Source organism: Solanum pennellii, chromosome 5 (genome assembly GCF_001406875.1).
Source record: "Solanum pennellii chromosome 5, SPENNV200".
Classification (NCBI taxonomy): domain Eukaryota; kingdom Viridiplantae; phylum Streptophyta; class Magnoliopsida; order Solanales; family Solanaceae; genus Solanum; species Solanum pennellii.
The window spans coordinates 68803286-68817967 of record NC_028641.1 but is presented as its reverse complement, the minus strand read 5'-3'; the positions used below and the strand labels follow the sequence as shown (position 1 = coordinate 68817967).

General features: G+C 34.2%; 1 protein-coding gene across 1 annotated transcript; it reads left to right on the top strand.

Annotated features, from left to right (window-relative positions):
* The first annotated feature begins 5514 nt into the window (after positions 1 to 5514).
* On the top strand, positions 5515 to 13464 carry LOC107020828 (DNA repair protein RAD16-like). Its single transcript, XM_015221339.2, has 16 exons — positions 5515 to 5679; positions 6152 to 6244; positions 6511 to 7631; positions 7747 to 7869; positions 7958 to 8031; positions 8254 to 8314; positions 8414 to 8560; positions 8645 to 8730; positions 8989 to 9058; positions 10406 to 10531; positions 11042 to 11269; positions 11854 to 11958; positions 12052 to 12204; positions 12452 to 12540; positions 12610 to 12690; positions 13165 to 13464. The coding sequence occupies exons 1-16, from the start codon at positions 5640 to 5642 to the stop codon at positions 13235 to 13237; spliced, it is 2670 nt and encodes an 889-aa protein (XP_015076825.1). The 5' UTR covers positions 5515 to 5639; the 3' UTR covers positions 13238 to 13464.
* The last annotated feature ends 1218 nt before the right edge of the window (positions 13465 to 14682 follow it).

Here is a 14682-nt window from a genome sequence, read left to right as displayed (position 1 = left end):
CTCATTCTAGCCACAATGGCCTTCACATATTTATCATACTTCGGATGCCTTGCAAAATATCAGCTCAAGGTAGATTAATATGAACCTGTTTAAGGAGAGAAAGAAACTTACCGTAGCATTCATCTTCATTCTGCTTTTTAAACCTTTATGGGGATGGAGGTGGTAATTTCTTTTGAGGAACATGTACCTTAACAATGGAGCTTTTTACTACCTCTTCCCCTTTCTTTTCTTTGTTGCTTACCTCAATATCTCTCTTCTTTAGAGCTAATTCCTCTAATTGTACCCACTTCTAGTACTCACTGTATGCAATTGCTTTGGGTTTGGCTCAATATCACCGGGCATCCCACCTTGGGGACGCAAGTTCAAAGAATTAGACACTTGCACAACTTGTTTCTCTAAACTCATTTGGGACATCTAGATGTTTTTGATGTTCTCATCCTACTTATCTATTCTAGCATTTAATTTGGTCCCAAATTCAGTCATGATCTTTTGTAGTAGCTCTTCATTGGTCATCCCCCTTTTTGATGCACTAGGATTTGACCCTTGGTTAGGATTGTAGTATTGTTGCTCAGCCCTTTGAGAACGGTATTAATTAACCTCTTGCACCTCATTTTTGTTTTGGTTACCACCCCATGAGAATTTAGAATGGTTCCTCCAACTAGGCTTGTAACTATTGACATAATTTTGTTAAACTCCACCCTTTGCACATTATATTACCCACACAGTTTACGGAATCCAGGTTTGCCTCGCATTGCTCAGTTTCATGGGTGCCACTACCAGATACCTCACACCAATTTATTGCCTATTGTACCACGTATAATGGTGCCTATTTTAGAGTCATTTGTTTAAAATGTAAGGCCATGTTATGTTTCATTGCATGTAATTTGGCATTTATGGAAGTATCTTGGTCTACATCTACGATCTGTGCAGCTTTTTGGGTTGTGGTTCTAGACATTTTCCTCTCATACCCTTGGTTCCCTTCATAAAGTTTATCAATAAGTTGAAGAACTCTTCACTTTTTATGAATAGGTTTTGTCCACCTGCTGCACTATTAAGAAGAACACGAACATTATATTCTAAACTCTCAAAGAAAGCGTGAGCAAGTATCTTACTGGTTCGCATATGTTGTGGGTAAGCATTCAACATTTGTTTGAAATGTGACATGCTTGGTACATGTCTTCCCATTGCTTTTGAGCAAATCTATTATCTCACCCCTTAGCTTAGCGGTTTTCTTGGATGGGAAAAATTGACTCATTAATTTCTTGACTAGATCATCGCAAGTATTAATGGAGTTTGGTGGTTCCAAATCTAACCAACGCCTAGCATCTCCTAACAATGAGTATCGGAACAAAGTAAGCCTCACATAGTTTGATGAGACTCAAATTGGGATGTATTTATTGGTAATGTCTATGAAAGTCTTAAGATGGATTTGAGGATCCTCATTAGGGAGAGCAGTGAATTGCCTATTAGAATCAAGGATTTGTACCATGATTTGTTTTAGTTCAAATCTACCCCCGGTGGAGGTTTATAATACTAGATGTCAAATTAGCACTGAGTGGGACTGCCACATCACATATAGGCGTTGCTTGGATGATAGGGACAATCGGGGGTGCTCCTTGGTTATTCAAGTTTCCTCCATCATTTGGGGTCCTTTGGTTGTCCATATTTTATGGGTTATTCAATTTGCCTTGATTATCCCCATCAATGTTTCCCGTAAGACTAACTGTAATTCTCCAAGTCGTGCCAAGTTAGCTATTTCCCTGTGCTGGCGTAACACTCGTTCAGATTTGTTGTAAGGTTCGACAAGATTTTCTTTCTGAGTCAGACCTAAGAACAAGTGCCTGCAAAAAACAAGCTATGATCAAGTAATTAATACCTAAATATTCTAATTGTAGATTTAAGAAGATTGAATGTAAATCAATTTTTAAGTCCCCGGCAGCAGCGCCAATAATGTGTTGCTCCTAATTGCTCACGCAAGTGTACGTGGTCGCACAAGTAATATAGTTTCTTTAAGAAGCAAGTTATCATTCCCATGGGACTTATGATCAATTTATATTTAGCACTCCATTCTACAACTAAAAATAAAAGTAACTATTTCAAGAGTTGATGATTGATTGTTAACTATGACTAATGATAAAATAAATAAAGCAACTAAATGTGAACGACTTTAAGATGATATTTCAAGCAAGTAAAAGACAATTCCAGGGCTGCAGCATGCATTGAATCTCATGTATCGTATTATTGGCTTAGAACTAATTTCAGTTGTCATGTTACTGCTTTACAATGTTAATTGTATGAGTCGGGTTTACACCTCTAGTCGCCTGCCCCAGTTAGTTATCTAACTACATCGTTGAGTGGGAATAAATAACCTAACTAACAAGCATTGAATTTCATCTTGTTTCGTAACCAAGCAAGTTATTAGTCCGGGCTTCACTCTTGAATACAAATCACCTCAACTTAATGGGTCGATCAAACTCTCTATATTTTATAGTATATCCAACCCCTGCTGTCCCGATTTAAGATTAGACACGATATTTATCTTATGGTGGTCAAGCATAAAATAGTAAAACAAGAATATAGAAGTAACTTGTATTGACAACCAAAAATCAATTCATAATCCAATGATATTCAACAAACGATTCGTAACTACAGCCCCAGAACTAGGACGTTTAGCCACTCATACTATTAGAAAATCACATAATACAATTTTCCATGTGATTTTCGAAAAATAGAAGAGTTAGAAGATCGAAACCTATTACAAAAGTGAATTCTTGCTCTTGCACACTAATCAAAAAGTTGAACCCTAAAAATAGAGTCCTAAGGGTCTATTTATGAAAGTTAGGGATAATGGAGTTGAAGTCTATTACAATTAGGAATCCTTTTTAATTAATCTTTCGCCCAAAGCTCCGCATAAAATTGGGGTATCGTGCCTGACAAGACGGTGCACCGTGCTACCAGTGCCCCAGAATTGGGACTCAGTCAAGCTTGTCCTGGCGCGTCGCGCCCTTGCTGCGCCAAGGTTACTGGGGCGTTGTGCCAACATCTTTTCCTGTTGCGTCTCGTCGCCTTCAACTCCTTGTCCTTCCAAACATCATGTATATTAATATGCAATCATCGCAATCTTAAGTCAAAATATGCTAGTTAGATGAGTGAATGTTCTAAACTTCCGTAAAAGATGGGTGACTTGTAGTAAGTGGGGCATATTTAATGCCCAAGATCACAAAACATCAAATATAATTAAGTATATTAATGTGATCATATTTTAATCACAATTAATATATGCTTTTAAAATTTTATGCAGTCACACAAAATAATTACTACTCTCTCCATCCCATTTTATATTATGTCATCTCTTTCTATAAATAATTGGTCCATAAAACTTGCCATTTCATAAAATCAATGCATAAATATCATATTCTTCCTTTTTTATCCTTGTGAGTTATTAGCCTTGAAAATATACATTTGACCAACTTAGAAAAGCTAAGTAAATGATTCGTGTTCATTGCTTAAATTAATTAATCAAAATAAATTAATTCATATTCATTGATTAAAAACTTGAGTTCCAAAAAAAATTAACAAGGTTAGAAGAGTAAAATTACATCATTTCTTAATGCAAGTGCAAAGTAAAAATGTGAAATATAAAATGTGATGAAGGGAGTACTATATAAAAGTGGTCATAATGCAGCTTTTCTTAATCGAGGTATCTGCTTCTAATCAAGGGTATTTATGATTTTTTTTGTATTTTATCTATTTTAATTTATTTGTCTTACCATTTTTTAATCTGTTATATAATTGAATTAGTATTGTATAGGCCCGATCATAACCAAGCACCTCTTTGTTGATGTGGTTGCCACGTAAATTAATATACAATGAGTAGGTTGTATTATTTGAAAAAATTACATAAACAATTCTATATATCACAATTATTAACAATTTAAAATAATTAAAAAATTGAAATGACCCTCGAAATTCTATGAGTGCCGCATAAATTGAGATAATGAAACTAACATATATGACTTGAAAACTATATAAAAATTTACTACTATAAATAACAGTATTAATAACTAAACATATTAAGATATATAAAAGTTATTTAGTCAAATTTAGATTGCTAAAATTTGAAAGTTGATCAAATTTAAATTGATAAACTCCAATTTAGATTTGAAAATTGATCGAATTTAAATAGGAAAAGTTCACATATAGCCACATGAATCAATTTGATTAGGTTCCTTGCTATAATTTGCATATTACATGCTATAGTTATATCTTAAATGGTTATGGGCCAATGTATTTGTATAATTCGTGATTATGTGGTATTTTATACCAAATGAAATTGAACTTTTTGAAAAGATAATAACATTAATTTCAATCAGTTGGAAAGGTAAGTGAACCCTTCATTCATGGATTAGTATCTCTTTAGACTTTCATACCAAATATAACGTTATTTCCATCCGTAGATATATAAATTTATTTGTTTCAATTGAATCGTACAAATTATTATTGATGATTCAATTCATTTATTATAGTAGTTTGCATGGATTGATGTTTGTATAGATTAACTATTCATCCATAATTGTATAAACATATTCTTTAAAGGTGATTTATATTGGTATATTTTATATGTATAATTCGATTTTATTTTTGATGGAATCAATTTTTGCATGTGTATAATTGATCATGACTGTAATTTATGTGGAATTAGTGTCTCTATAAATTGGTTATATACAATTGTAATTGTATAAAATGAGAAGTGACAACTCATTTATATTCGTATATATTTTATACATGTATAATTTACATAATTCTATTTTTTTGTGGAATTAGAATTTGTATATGCACAAATGATTGATAACTATTTTTAGTGAAATTATTATTTGAATCAATGAGCTATTTTCGTCTGTAATTGTATAATATCTAAAATTATAAAATCTTTGATCTAAAAATTGATCAAATTTAAATTATGAAATTCTGAAAATTTTTTACTAACAAAATTGATCAAATTTATAGATTGCTAAAATCAGGAAATTTAAATTTAAAAGTAAGTCAAATTTACAAATTGTTAAAGGTGGAGGATTTGCAACTTAGGTCGCACATTCAAGCCCCACACCATGCAAAGTGAAACTCGATATTTAAGTGGAGAAGAGTAGAGAGGTGGGACTATTATATACCAAGTTTAGAAGGTTGTGATTGGTCCACAGGGTGGCGGATCACAAACGAATTTTTGGTTATTAAAAAAGAAGTTAGTCAAATTTATTAATGGATAAAATCCTAAAATTTAGTCAAATTCATTAATTGCTAAAATCCTAAAATTAAGATTTTAAAGTTGTTCAAATTTAAATTGCTAAAATCCATAAATATACATTTAAAAGTTAATCAATTTAATAAATAGCTTAAGTCCAAAAATTAAAATTTAGTCAAATTTAGATTTAAAAGTTGGTCAAGTTTATAGATTGCTAATACTTAAGTGGTCAATCCTTTTTAGCATAACAATTGTGGCTATATATATGCCTTTCCCGCCGCACAAATGTCTTACTCAACACACAACAACATTCTCTCTCTTCAGGTGAAGAGATACACTGTTCACACTACTACTACTGTTGAGTGTTTTCTCCCCCCTTTTCTCTGCAAAACCCTAATCAATGAAGCTCCGTTCTCGTCCTTCTTCGTCTTCCGCCAAAGGTTCATCGAAAAATCTTTCCTTTTATGTTTTCTGCTGCTCCATACATGTGCGATCATACTTTTCTTTTTGTTCTTTTTATGTGAATTTTGCGTTTTTTTGATTGAATTTTATGGATTTCTCGAGTAAAATGCGAATTTGCTGCTTTTTTGCTAGAATTTTACTGATTGCTAAAGTGAAATGAGATTTTTTTAGGTTGTGTTTGGTATGGAGGAATTTACATTTTCTTTTATCAATTGCCCATTCCATTTTCGATGTCGGAGTCTTTAACGGTTATCTTCTACGTCATTTTTCCTAAAAGAACTTTTTTTTTTTTGATAAAGGCCTAATTTGTTTAAAAGTTTTAATTTTAATTTTTTTTGTGTGTGATAAAGCATTTCTCTCAGATGGTATATGTTATACATATCTATATCAAGTATGTGTTGTATGTAAAGGTAAATGATGTGGTTTTACTTGATGTGAATTGTGAATTAGGAAAACAGCGCCGCCAATATCAGGACAGCTCTGATGAGGATTACCTTCTTTCTATGTCCTCGGATTCTGATTACATTGGAAGCAGTGATGAAGGTAACCCATATAAATTTTATTATTCATGCAAATATAATTTGCTTATGAGACATAACTAATATGCCTTCAATTTGGTCTTCTTTTTTTAACTGTTGCAACTATAGTGAAATTTTAATAGTGTGCTGGGACTTTCTTATCACTGATGTGTGATACCTATTGGATAACCTTAGGCAAAACCTCATGCAGACAAATGTGAATGTGTGTTAAATAGTGAATGCAAGAGGTTAATTATGTGATTGTACTAATTTTCTTAATCATATATGCAGATGTAGCTGATGAAGTGGTTAATTTAACTGAGGAAGTGGTATATTCCAATAGAAAAAAAAGAAATCGGGGCAAAAAGAAGATTGAAACAGAAGAAGATCATGGAGAAGAAGAGGAAAATGTAGATTGGGTAATGAATGAAGTAGGAGGGGGTGGTGAAGTAGATGCTGGCTACCTTCAATTGATAGGGAGGATAGAGGATAGGAAGAAGATTCGTGTAAAGAATCAAAAGAAGAGACCCACTTTGCTGTGGGAGATCTGGGAAGAAGAAAACGATAGTTGGATGGCTGAAAACTATCCAAATGATCCTGACTTCAATAGTCAGGATGAGTTGGTAACTGAAACTGCTCAGCCACCATCTGATTTGATCATGCCCTTGCTGAGGTACCAGAAAGAGTGGTTGACTTGGGCGTTGAAGCAAGAAGAATCTACTGCTAGAGGCGGTATTCTTGCTGATGAAATGGGGATGGGGAAAACTGTTCAAGCCATAGCTCTTGTGCTTGCTAAACGCGAACTAGGGCAAGCAATTTCTGGTTCCAGTTTGCTCTCACCTGCCCCTTGTACTTCCCAGCAGCTCCCTGTCGTGAAAGGAACCCTAGTCATATGTCCCGTTGTTGCTGTGATTCAGTGGGTCAGTGAGATTGACCGTTTCACCACTAAAGGAAGCAACAAAATTTTAGTTTATCATGGCACTAACAGGGTGAAGAATATTGACAAATTTGCAGAATATGATTTTGTCATCACTACATATTCCACAGTGGAGGCTGAGTACCGGAAAAATGTGATGCCACCAAAAGAAAAATGTCAGTGGTGTGGAAAGTCTTTTTATGAACAAAAGCTTTCTGTTCACCAGAAGTACTTTTGTGGACCAGATGCTGTTAAAACGGCTAAACAATCAAAGCAGCAGAGCAAGCCTGGAGGAAAACCGTCAAAGCTGAAAAAGGATCATATTGAAGGTGATTCAAAGGTTGATACGGGTAAAAGAGGCAGTGGCAAGGGAATAAAGCGCAAAAGTGAGACTGATGCTGGTTCTGTTGATGATTCAGCCTGTGCTGGTCAAGATATGTCCATGAGGAAGTCAATTTTGCACTCTGTGAAATGGAATCGTATCATTTTGGATGAGGTAAAAGTTTCTCTTTGTCCTAAAGCACATTGAATACTCAATTTCTCATGACATGAAACTTTTATGTGCACTCTTCATCTGCATTTTTTTAACTGATTGCACTTTTGTGGCATAGGCCCATTATGTAAAAGATAGACGCTCCAACACTACAAGAGCTATTCTTGCGCTAGAATCTTCTTATAAGTGGGCCTTAAGTGGTACTCCCCTCCAGAACCGTGTAGGAGAGCTATACTCACTTGTAAGTTTCTTGGGATTAATGTTCTTTTGTGGCTAACATAATTGGCATCTTCATTCTCTGAAATTAATACATCCTCACTTTTGGACAGGTGCGTTTCCTGCAAATCGTTCCTTACTCGTACTACTTCTGCAAAGATTGTGATTGCAGAGTTCTGGACTATAGGTAGACTTAAAAGTTTCTTTCTGATCTTTGCATCTAAGTTGGTTGGAGAACTAACATATTTCTCAAGATTTTACTCTGTTATATTTGTTCATTTTTACCACAGAATTTGTCTTTGAATCATGAATTTTCAATGACGGTTGAAATCTTTCTTACTTGAATCTCTTTTCATTGTCACCATTTTGAAATCTCGTTTGTTCCATCTTATGCTTGTATTTATTTTAGCTCATCCGAGTGCCCACATTGCCCCCACAAATCTATTCGGCACTTCTGCTGGTGGAACAGAGTAAGTTATCAAATTGATTTACTTATTTTGGTGCTTCCTGTTATTTCCAATAAAAAATGTTGCTAACATCGAGACGTTTGATATGTTTTCTGTCTCTAGTATATTGCCTCACCCATACAGAATCAAGGGAATCGTGGGACTGGTAGAGATGCGATGGTTTTGTTGAAACACAAAATTTTGAAAAGCATATTGCTGAGACGTACTAAAAAGGGAAGGGCTGCTGATCTTGCACTTCCTCCAAGGATTGTAAGTTTTGGTTCACATCAACCCAGTGCTCGAGTTGATAATCATTTTCTCTCCACTCAGTCTGTTAGTTACTTTTGCGTTCAGGTTACTTTGCGGAAAGATTCTTTGGATGTTAAAGAAGAAGACTACTACACATCACTGTACAATGAAAGCCAGGCACAATTTAATACGTATGTCTATGCAACTAGACACTTTCTTGTTTGAATGTCATCTTTGTTTTTTTGTTGCTCTCTATCTGCTAGAGGTAATGTTCTTATTTAATTTGTTTTAATGGGACGGCTCATGGTGTGTGTGTGTGTGTGTGTGTGTGTGTGTATTGACACTCCTTGGCTTCTTCGTGGAAATATTTTCGTCGAAAGTGCTCAATACTAGCTATTTCACCTTCTTCTTATCACTATACTGTTTCTTTCTGATGTACTTTGTTGCAGATACATTCAAGCTGGTACTTTGATGAATAACTATGCTCACATTTTTGATCTACTCACACGCCTGCGACAGGTATTGGATCGTGCTTTCAATTTGAACTGTTCTGAATAATGTAATGGTACCTGCTTGTATTTGGTTTTAGTTGTGAATGACAATCTGTCTTGCTGCTATAGGTTCATTGTTAACCTTCAAAAATGGATCTGATGTATTGTTTTTCCTTATAAAGAAATATATCAATATTTCTACACAAATTGTGGTAAAAGAACGACCATGGAAATGAAATATTTGATGTTGTTAATGGGTGAAAACCTTTTAGTACTGCAAAACTCAGAGCAAATAATTCTTACCAAGACAAAACCCTTAGATGTCCAAAAACTTAGATAAACCATCAAAAACTGAATTACAAATTACTTGGAAAAATATACTTCTACACAAATGCATTGGCAGCACACTAGCGTTCCTAGGTTCAAAGATCAGCACACTCTTTCCCAATTGGGAAGTAATTGCAGACCCTTCCGTTTCACTCTTTGGACTCACAATCATCACAGCATTATCTTCAAGGTACATGTTAACAAAGCCTTTTCTATGCCATGGCTTGCGAACAATGACAGCAGGCATAACCTTCTTCGTAAGATCTGGCTTACCCTTGTTGACAATGGGCATAACCATGTCCCTAACATAAGCTGAAGTTAAATAATTGACAGAATCTTTGCACCAGTGTTATTTGCGCCAGTTCACCATCACCACTACTGGCAAACCCAGTGTCATCCTGAACTCCTTGTCCTCATTTGACATTGTGGACGGTGTTGGTTTGGATTATAGAAACCCAACCTGATCTGTGGTCCAGTATGGTGAAATGTTAGACAAGGATTCCAATTTTTCCTACAATCCCCTTACTAATAATTTAACCTTTTGGGATACAATCCCGAATTATCCAGTTTAGTTGAATGGTCCTTAAGAAATTGCGTTGAATAAGTATATCTAAAAATATGTTTTTTTTCTGAAACTCTGCATATTAAAGTATCTATTTTATATTTCTTATCTTTAATTCCTTGAATAAAAAATTGCCACACAAGAGAAACAGCGAACTTTGACTTCACTAGTCTCCTTTGTGATTGCAAGTGGTTACTCTGATAGTTCACTGTTTTTAGCGTGTCTTGGCTACGTTTTTCCATATTTGGGATGTTATTCTCTAGTATATGACCTTGTATACAAACCTTGCCTTCTCTGTTTGCATCTTCTGAATCTGAACTTCCTTAATAATTTTAGGTCCTTAAAGAAATAAACAGTTAAATTCTTGTACTTAAGCTCACAATTTGACTTTCTATTATCTGTGCATGATTTTATCTCAAAAGTGATAACTTAGAAAAAATTGCTTATATTTGATGGATTTTATTTTATTTTTTTATCTGACCGCAGGCAGTTGATCATCCTTACCTTGTGGTATACTCAAGTACTGCTTTGGCTAGAAGAGGAAGCACGAATGATGCCGGCTCTGTTGAACAACTATGTGGTTTATGTCATGATCCAGTAGAAGATCCCGTTGTGAGTTGCACCCTTTCTCCCTTCCCTGAGAAAAGAAATAAAAAGTAGTAAAGAAAGAAAAAAAAGAAAGAAGCAAGGGTCACTAGGAAACTTGATAATTCTTTAAAGTTGAATTCGACGGAGTTCCTACTTGTACTACATTAATATTTCATGTATTATATGATGGATATTTCAAATCTTAATGTGGCCATATTTCTCTGCTTTTACATCTACGATGTCTTTTCAAAAGCTACACAATAGCTTCTTAAGCCTTCTTTAAGTGCCTGAACTTCTACAAGTTCTTCTCCAGCACCATATGGAAGACCTTAATATTTAACTAGAAATGCTTTTAGGAATGCCTTTAAACACCTAAAAGGACTTCCATAAAACTTGTGGATTTCATGATTTAATTCATGTACCTTATTTTTTGACAATCTAAGAAAAGATGCTATGAATTCTTTTACATTGTTCTGTTGTTTGAAGTTTGAACCAACTCTCTTATAAAATGTGCACCTCATTTGATTGTTGCAGGTTACTTCTTGCACACATGTCTTTTGCAAGTCATGTCTAATAGATTTTTCTGCAAGTGTGGGACAAGTTTCATGCCCTTCATGTTCTAAACCACTTACAGTGGATTTCACGGCAAATGATAAGGGGGATCAGAAATCTAAAGCTACTATCAAAGGGTTTAGGTCCTCGAGTATACTGAACAGAATTCATCTTGACAATTTCCAGACAAGCACAAAAATAGAGGCTTTGGTATTCAATTACTTCTCAATCAATAAATATATCTTATCCCGTCTTTATATGTTTCTTTATTTTATTATTTTCCTCTCACTAAGAGTTCAAGAGGCCGCAAAATTGCATCATTTGCAGGAATTAAATATGTTTCCTAAGGCTCCCATGCCATCTAACTTAGCAATAGGATCAAGATGTTACGCATTCAGTGTTTCTGGATGTTGTACCTTGGTGAATTTGCTTGATATGCACCTAGGATAATTGATCATTGTCAAGTTTGGTTGTGAGCAAAATGGGTAATACATGATCTAATTGAAGTCTTGCTTACCATTGGAAATGTTGCATCAAATACCACCCCCACTTTGAGTAGAAACTAATTGAGTTTGCTTACCATTGGAAATGTTGCATCAATAACACCCCCACTTTTAGGGGAAATTATTTGATGATTAATAAGTTCTTGTTGTGGTCTCAATCTTATTTATATCCTTTGACATTATTGCTTAAACTCTTCTAATGCCTTTCTTGTGAATATCTATGGTATCTCTGTTATGGTAAGAATAACCACTATGCTTTGTTCTCATTGCTGCTTGTTTTATTGGTTCTAGAGAGAAGAAATAAGGTTCATGATTGAAATAGATGGTTCTGCGAAAGCAATAGTCTTCAGTCAATTCACATCATTTTTGGATCTGATACACTATTCTCTACAGAAGGTAAGATATGTTTTCTTTATCCCCTTCCACACATGTCCCTCTTGTTGCCATCAGTAGTGACAACCAAAAACATGTCTTGTGTGCATTTGGCAGTCGGGCGTCAGTTGTGTTCAATTAGATGGATCCATGTCTATGACTGCCAGAGATTCTGCAATTACAAGATTCACCGAGGATCCAGATTGCAGGATATTCCTTATGAGCTTGAAAGCTGGAGGTGTTGCCCTCAATCTTACAGTGGCATCACAAGTAAAGTTTTTCTTTTCGTTCTCTGTCAATGCATATTCTTCACATCTTGTCAAATACTTTGTGGTTTGAATCTATTGTTGGATTCCTCCTTCTCTTCAGGCTCCAAATATTTATTTTTGTTTGGGATATTTTAACTTCCTTTGCTGTGCACCTAAAGAACAAATGTTTTTTTGGGACGTGCAAGTTTTCGTTGAATGACCAGGATTACTTTTATTTGACGTGTTGCTCTCCTCTTGCACTTTACTAGGTTTTCTTGATGGATCCTTGGTGGAATCCTGCTGTGGAGCGGCAAGCCCAAGATAGAATCCATCGAATAGGGCAGTATAAACCAATCAGGTGTGTGTTTGTATTTCTTTAACCAGCTATACCAATGAAGGGAGCTAATTGTTGTTTTCTCATTTCTAGGATTGTGAGATTTGTGATTGAGAATACAATCGAAGAGAGGATCTTAAAGTTGCAAGAGAAGAAGGAGCTAGTTTTTGAAGGGTAAGTTTCTCTAACTTCATTGTTCTAGTAGCATGGGTAATCAAAGAAATTAATTTGATGACTTGAAACTTTTGAGTAATTTTGATGCGTTTTCTTCAGAAATTATTTCAAGATAAATTAAGAGAATCGAGATAATTTTGTGCTCTCAATAAGATATAACATTGGGCTGAGATGAGTTTTAAATGGAGCGTTATGGTCAGAGACTTAGATATTGTTGTCAGAAGTTGACAAATAATCATTAAGACAGTTGAGCTAAGGATTGGAGTAGGGCCATACACTCTTTTTTATCTTCTTAAAACTTGGAACATGGAGAGAGCTCTTTCTCGTTCATATAAGTCGAAATGATAAATGCTTCTTCCTTCAAATCTCGTTTGGACAGATTATTGGCCTATACCGTTTTACACTTGGCTTCCGATTTTACTACTATGTTCTCTCTATGATGTGTTGATTGTCCAATATTGATGTTTTGTTCAGGACGGTCGGTGGCTCTTCTGAGGCCTTGGGGAAACTAACAGAGGCAGATTTGAAGTTCTTGTTTGTAACCTAAATTAGATCATGTTCTGTAACATGGTTTAGCAAGAAAGATCATTTGATCTTTGTTTAGTTTCTTGCTTGAATCTTATCCCTAGTGTTGTTTTTGCAAAGTAGCAAAGTCAATCCTCTTCTGTTGGTTTTACTAACCTTAACTTTATCATCATATGTTGGAATTTTCAAATATTGTTCCAACATTTACTTTATATATAAATAAATATAATATTGTTAGTCTTATAACTATCATATACTACTTGTTATTACATAGTAGTTCAGTATCATTTTTTATTTCAATTGTCTTGTTTTGATCTTTTGTTTTACATCTCCATGTATCACATAATATTCCAATTATGGATGGAGCTTATATAATTGAACTATTTACGTATAGGCAAAACAATCTCACATAATGTTACATTACTTCCATTCTTTTTCTTTTTTTTTTGTTGAGTAAACATAGAATGCATATATGCCCACTTTCTCCTACTTACCTTAAACTCTTATTCTTGGGTCGTTTTGGGGAAGGATAACATCAAATAGTTTTGAGATTAAGTTATAGTGCCATTCATTTGTTAGATTGGCAATTCTGAAATAATTTATCTTGGAATTAATAATTAGTATTACGATAAATTATTCCTCTCATTGGATAGTATAGTAATTTCAGGATAAATTATTCTGAAATACTCATATTTTACATTCATGAATGGTATGTTTGTAAATAAATCGCTTGTTCTCAAAATTCATTCAAAACATATTATCTTGAATACAAAAAGTAAAAAACTCAATTAGAAATAATCTCAATGTAACTTATCCTATCTTAACTAATCATACCATAACTTATATACAAACCAAACGAGTCCAAAATATTTTATCTTGGTCCAAGCTCAAGGATGACGAGTGGGTTGTGGAGTGAGCTGCATAATTCGAAGACTTTAACCAATATAACATAATTTGTTGTTTACAATCTGTTTTGCCTTGCCCATCACTCCTCTTTTGAATATATGACATGAAAATTGTAAAATTCTTACAAGTTCTTTCCATGCTAAATATAAATAATTAATGAGTTAAAGTATTAAGAATACACTTTTTTTTTTAAAATTTCATACTTCAAGTTATTGAGAATATGAAAAATACATCGGATATCACATATTAGATTTTAGGCATATTACATATATTGGACTTTAAACTTGACTTCAAATTTTAACTTTGCTCTAATTTTCATAATGCACGAACAGATATTTTAACTATCCAACTTTTAAATAAATAAACACATGAGTCCTACATGACAAAATACACGTAGGACACCACATATGACAAAAAATGACATGTGAGATGACATGTAAGACATGTGTGTCTATTTATTCAATTTTATACAAGTTTAAATGTTTACTTGTGCACACCCAAAGTTGAAGGGCATAAATGTGATTTGAATCCAAGTTAAAAGGAATATTTATGTATTATGCC